The sequence below is a fragment of the Copidosoma floridanum genome, unplaced genomic scaffold (assembly GCF_036245765.1).
Source record: "Copidosoma floridanum isolate Cflo_tuat_1 unplaced genomic scaffold, Cflo_Japanese_pri ptg000020l, whole genome shotgun sequence".
Classification (NCBI taxonomy): Eukaryota; Metazoa; Arthropoda; class Insecta; order Hymenoptera; family Encyrtidae; genus Copidosoma; species Copidosoma floridanum.
Genome location: NW_028321897.1, coordinates 4,195,687 through 4,202,518, shown reverse-complemented (window position 1 = coordinate 4,202,518; position 6,832 = coordinate 4,195,687). Strand labels below are relative to the sequence as shown.

The following is a 6,832-nucleotide window of genomic DNA, read 5'->3' as shown; positions in this document are numbered from 1 at the left end:
TTTTTTACCATATATATACTTCATCAATTGTAGAATTATAATTCTTGGAAAATTAACGACCCTTAGTTTTCATCGTTGTTGCAGGATATCCTAATAATAGAAATTTAGAATTTAATTGAATCTTACAGCTTTCTGTTGGGAAATGTTTTTAAACTGAAAAAAGAAGTTTTGTAGATTGTTTTGGATGTGGATTGTATTTATACCGTCAGAAATTTTAGTTTTTAATCAATAAGTTTTGCCTAACTTGAATAATTTGTGTTCGTTTGTAGATTACTCTTATTAATAACTCTTATTTGAATACCAAGTACTCAGAATTAAAATTTTGTGTTATTTTTTTTCGGTCTTATTTTGATCTTTCCATTTTCCAAAAAACAATTTTTTTGATCGATGGTTTTTTGCAATGGAAATTTTAATCAATGGAGATCAGAAAGCTTGCCATAAAGTCTTACACAAAAAAGAATTCATTCACTTACATTTAACAAAAATTCGGTTTTCCGGTGTGTGATGTATGTGTTGATGTATGTAAGTGAATAATTCCACGTGAATAAGATCAGAATTTTCTTGCGTAAAATGTTATAAGATAGAAAATGAGAAAAACGGATGTACGTTTGAGTATATGAAAATAGTTTCTATAGGATTCTATCAACAGGAGTTGTATATTAATAGCAACTTAATTATCGAAATTAGGCTTTTTTTCCCTATGACCTTAAAGTATTTAAAATTTCATGCATAAGTAAAATTTACCGTTCGCTACACTTACCTAAATAACTCTTATTAAGATCAATAAATTATATAAATGGATGAGTTTTTATTTCATTATATCAGTAATTTACTACGACGTATACTACATGTATATACTATTGACTGTCTTGTGAGCCGAAGACGCGCTAACACGAACGAATTTTTTTATTTTAAAGACGATTTTATTGTCTTGTATATTGCAGGATGTAATGTAAAAAAAAATTATCGTAAAAAAGGTCAAGCCATCGACAGGAAATTTCTGAAATAATCAATGCGAACGAAAACTGCTTGATGCACTTTATTTGAGATATGTCAGGATAGCCTCATGGCAGTTTATTTTCTTTAGTAGCTTAAGGCTATTTTATAAAAGTACTTGTATAACTTGTTAACGTATAAATTATTTATAGAAGAAACAAGTTATTATTTCAAATATTGTGGTAAAAGATGAAACATTTAATTCTTTGTTTTTCAAACTACATAACTTCAGAATTTTAGATCAGACTAAAAAAAAACATTTCTTTTGACGTATAAAGCTGGATTCTGACTGTGTTATAATGATTTAACTTCGAAAATTTGAGTATGAACGATTTGATTGCATGGACCGAATTTAATGTTGAAAGCAGGAAAAGGTTCTTTAATAAAAGCAATCAATTTTCTTTGTAGGAAATCCAAATACAAATGTTTATACTGGATTAGTAGTGTGGTTCATCGCAATCCTCTCTTTTTTAACAATTTACTTTTACTTACAAGTACAACATGGAAAGGTGAATAAAAAAATATGATTATTATCAACACACATACATATCAAATCAAAAAACTTAACGATTTAGATGAATTACATTTTGAATAAACAATCTTTTCCAGTTTAAAGAAAAACTTTTATTAGAATCTAGTCTAACCCAGTTTACGGAAGGGGAACTTAATTTAATGAATCCAGAACTTACAGTAGATGAGCAGGCAGAACTACTTCCGTACGATATAAGGTGGGAGTTTCCCAGAGAAAAAATAAAATTAGGTAAGAGATTATAAATATATTTTCAAAAAGTATAAGATTAATTTGATTAATATTAACGTTAAATATATTTCTCTTCCATTACATAAAGATAAAAAATTAGGAAGTGGAGCTTTTGGAGTCGTGTATAAGGCCGTAGCTTATGAAATATTTGCTAAAAAATCTAAGACAACTGTAGCTGTAAAAACAGTTCGCAAAAATGCAGATCCAATGTATATCACTGCATTGGCAAAGGAGCTCAAGATTATGATTTATCTAGGACAACACTTGAATATAATAAATCTTCTGGGTGCTTGCACCAAAAATATAGCCAAACGTAAGCATTCGCGTAATACTATGATCAATTACACATAAAAGAAAGTGTATTTATTGGACAAAATTATTTTACATTTCAGGTGAACTTTTGGTGATTGTTGAGCTTTGCAAATTTGGAAATCTGCAAAATTATCTCTTGTATCATCGACAAACTTTTATTAATCAAATTAAATCAGATAAAGGTAAAATCGGCCCTTGTATTAGAAAAACATCAAATAGGTAATAATTTTACTGATTGTACTTTTTCTAATTCTCAAGCAATTATACGTTAAGTAGACCAAGTACAAAGGAAATACTTGTATTTTTCTATCGATACGTTAATTCAAACTTATTTTTTTAATATAAAAAACAAGAAGCATTGATTTTTATCATAGTTTTAAAGAAAAGTTAAAGATATAATTGATAAAGATAGAAAAATTTTAGGAAAATATGCAAGAGTTTTTGCGTTATTACTAAGCATCTCTTCCAAAATCTCAAAGTAAGAAAAATAAATAAATATAATCACGTGTCAGAGCAAGTTATGGAGGGCAAGCCTAAGTTTGATCAGTATCGTTTGCATGTAGAGAAGAATAGAGCAAAGAACTTGAAAAAGTTTTTATTCATAGCGTTATCATTATATTTTGTGTCTTTGAATTATGAGTCATAAGGCATCGCTATTAATATTGAATTTTGTATCCAAGGATTTAAATAAATTATATAACTAAATTTAAAAAAATGTAATTAAGTAGTATACTAGTATCAAGTAGCAATGGAGTTGAAATTCAAAAACGTTGTCTTCAGTACGACGAACATTTTGGATTCAAGAAAACAGTTTTCTATCTTAAGATCGTTATTTCTTTAAATGTACAACTCGACTCGTAATCACAGTTCCAGTTGTACTGTTGATGATAGCACAGTTTGTAAAACAGAATATTAGTAGGATTATTGGTTTTGGGGACATACATGCGTTAATAAATACTTATTTTGAATACTTATTTGAGTATTTAAAGTCCATATACTGATTTTAGTCTAAGTTCAAATTAATGTGACCGTTTGTTAACTCAGATTTTAATCGATACAGCACTTAATAATTTTGCTACAGAGTTAGTACAGAAAGAATTGAGTTTTAACATCTGCAAAAAAAACACTTCACCGAATCAAAAATAATCTAAATATTCCTGTATCCTTATAAATCGTAAATCTTATAGACATAAAACAGAAGTTTCATTTTTTTGGCCAATAGGACAAAATAAAAGATATTTAATGATTTCAGTGTGGATTTGAGCGGCAGTAATCCAAGCAATGAGACCAGCATTTACTGCTCAGAGGATCGGACATTTGTTGGCCCAATGGAATTTAGTGATGATTTTGACGACGATGATTCCCAGCCAGGTTGGCGTTCTAATTACAGAGGGGACTACGCGAATGAAGATGTTGCGTTTCTCTGCACTGAAGATCTTTTTTTATGGGCTTATCAAGTAGCAAATGGTATGGAGTACCTTTCCCAAAAAAAGGCAAGCACCTATCTGTATACAATTATTCATGTTATTGGATTCCAACATATTAACTAACTTTAGGTGTTTGCTACTCGTTTCATTTTTAGGTGCTACATTGTGACTTAGCAGCGAGAAATATATTATTGGCTGAAAATAACATTATTAAGATATGCGATTTTGGTCTGGCAAAGACATTGTACAAAGATGAGAACTATAAGAAGCAATGCGTTGGAAAATTGCCTGTAAAGTGGATGGCCATTGAGTCCATTAGGGATGGAGTCTTTTCAACTATGTCAGATGTGTGGTCATTTGGTGTAGTTCTATGGGAACTTTTCACCCTTGCAGAAATACCTTACGCAGGTGTACAGTTCGAAGTAATGTATGAGAAATTAGTCAGGGGATACAGAATGGCTCAGCCTCCTTATGCCACTGATGACATGTAAATAAAGGTTTTTGTGAAAAGTCCATTTCCATAAAACTGTCACTCTACATTGCTTATCTTTTTTTAGTTACAATATTATGCTCGATTGCTGGGAAGAAGAGCCGACATTAAGGCCATCTTTTACAATGCTGGTTGAAAGTTTCAAAAATCTTTTACAAGATGATATCAAAATACGTTTTCTAAAACTCTATCATACGTATGAAAATTGGAATAGGGAACGACAGTTAGAAAAAAAAGAAGAAAACCTCACTTCATCTCCATCAGACGATATAATAATTCGACCGACCCAGCATAACTACGTAAACACTTTACCCGAAATCGCAAGTCCATCTTATATAAACGTGTTTGATGGTATTACAGTAACTAATGTTAACAATATTTGACCACTTAATGACTTGAACTTTAAAAGCACATAGCAGCTATGTATATCCAGAAAAAATATACGATTATCTTACAAAAATTTTGTGTTATTCGTAGAGTTCCATAGTTATTCCAAATTGTTGAACCAAATGAGACAATTTCAATACATGTATTGTTTTATACATTTTATTTTAGTTTCTTATTATTATTATTATTTTCTTTCCATCAGCACTCCATTATAAATCAAGGCGCTTCTCCCTCAAGAGGTACACCAGCTAGCGTTAATTGTACATGCGTTACTGTGTTGGTAAATGAGTTAGCAAATCATTTGGAGTGCTAAGTTGGCAATCATGTACTTATTTCGCGAAATGAGAGTAACAGTACGTCTGTGTGTATTATAGTTCGTCAGCTGATTGTACACGATGTAACCTCCCATAATCTTTATTCTTTGATGTAAATAAATAATTAGAAATGGTTCATTGGTCCAAAAACCAGTTGCGTGTAAACGGAGGAAAGTTTGTTTGTAAAAAAAAATTAGACAAATCATTCGAGGAAAAAAGGGTATACGTCCCAAAAACATTAAGACAATGGAGACTAATGAGAAAAAGATTGAGCCCTGCCTTCCAGAGGAAATAGTTTCATTGAAAGGACGTTGGATCGTAAATATAGACATTCTCGCCAGTAGTTTGTTTTGTTCACATTGTACCGAACGAAATTTTTTGGAAAATATTGTCGAGGAGAAACAGCATGGTGTATTTTTCACTTTTAAAATTAAGTGCTTAAAATGTTGTGCTATAACAAATGTCAAATTTGTCAAAGAACACCAAGTCCCAGTAGAGCTGATTCCACCCCGACAATCAAAGGAAGTTGTAAATCAAAGTGTCACTAACGAGATGTTGGTTCTTGGTAATAAAGAAGTCATATTTGTCATTAAATTATTGTCATAATTTTAATATTTTTTATAATATAGGTAGCATAGAGGCAAAATTCGGCTGCAGAGAGTGAAATCGGCTTTTAGCATGTTTAAATATGCCGTCAATCGACCACATGTTGTACGCAAGATATTTGACTTCTGTTAGAGCTGCAATAACAAAAGTTGCCGAAGAAAGTTGTGCTGAAGCAAGACAAGAAGAACGCTGGTTGGTTATTGAAAATATGAAAGACCTTTGTATGGAATTGTGAGTTTCAGATTAAGTAAAATTTTTGTTCATTTTGCTCAATGTTGACAGAATTTTTTAATACCTATTAAAATTTTTTTTTTTCAAATTGAGGTAGAGAAAAAGATAGTATTATTGTAACTAGTATTTTTCGTAAGCTTCATAGTATATTTTTTTTATTTATACACTTACTACGTTGTATACTTTTATTTTATACTTAACTGTAAACTTGTTCCATTTATACACTTTCTTAATTGTATATACTTTTATTTGATTTTTTACAATGTCGTTTATAAAATATTTTTTATATCTTGTGTCTTGTACAGTATACATTGCTACATTTATTGTTATGCAAATAAAGATGTACATAACGTAACACGTCTAATAGAGAAAAAAATTCAGTTTATTGCATAAAATTTTACAGCAGCCTACTTTCTTTTTCCTTTTACAGTCCAGAAGAAGTGACAAAGGAAATATATCTGGAGATGATGGCCGCCATTGAAGAAGAAAAAAAGGTAGTATCACCGGATTTGATGCTCATGTCTTTGACGTAATCATAATTATAGTATCTTACGACATGAACTAGAATAGGAGAAGCACCGGCAAATGTTACGACTCTTTGAATGGGTACGGGGCAGTAATTGGTTTGTTATCGAGCAAAGTGTTGGATTATCGCACTTGAAACAGAAAATGCACAATGTGCGAATATGGCCATGATCCAACTGATCACGATTGCCACAAAAATTATACAGGTAGTGCTAAATCGATGGAAGGTGACGTAGCCGCTGAGTTAGTAAATGACAGTATGTCTTTAAAAATGACAAAATGGAAGTCAGAGTCGTCATTGGAGATGAGGACGCTGCAGCCATCGACAAGATAAGGAGAGGAAATTATAAAAAAATATTAATATTTGCGGACCGTAATCATCTGAAAATAAATTTCATCAAGAAATTGTATGAGTTAATAAAGAAACACAGTGAATTTAAGAAAAAAAATGTCATCACACACATAAAGAAACTTTTTAATTTTTCTATTCATCAAAATAAAAAAAATACGGCGAAATTAAAATCATCATTACTTTCCCTCTTAGATCATTTCTTTGGTTTACGTATTACTTGCGGTATGTGGTATGCTAGTTCTCGAATTTCCAAGAAAAATTTCAAGAAGTTCCATGCTGTCAATTTTAAAAGCCAAGAATTTCACACTGATATAAAAACTCTTTTCAAAATTTTTCGCAGCCAATGCTCATAAATTTTGCATAAGAGCTATGAGCCAACGCGACGAATGCTTGAACTGCGTCATAGTGAATCATTTCCCGAAAAATAAAAAC

The 6,832-nt window shown here is 30.9% G+C and overlaps 1 protein-coding gene across 1 annotated transcript; it reads left to right on the top strand.

Annotated features, from left to right (window-relative positions):
- The first annotated feature begins 587 nt into the window (after nucleotides 1-587).
- On the top strand, nucleotides 588-4,368 carry LOC111642832 (vascular endothelial growth factor receptor 1-like). Its single transcript, XM_089594023.1, has 8 exons — nucleotides 588-602; nucleotides 1,606-1,756; nucleotides 1,845-2,069; nucleotides 2,149-2,287; nucleotides 3,333-3,387; nucleotides 3,436-3,561; nucleotides 3,651-3,982; nucleotides 4,053-4,368. Exons 1-8 carry the CDS (start codon nucleotides 588-590, stop codon nucleotides 4,366-4,368), a joined length of 1,359 nt encoding a protein of 452 aa, XP_089450149.1.
- The last annotated feature ends 2,464 nt before the right edge of the window (nucleotides 4,369-6,832 follow it).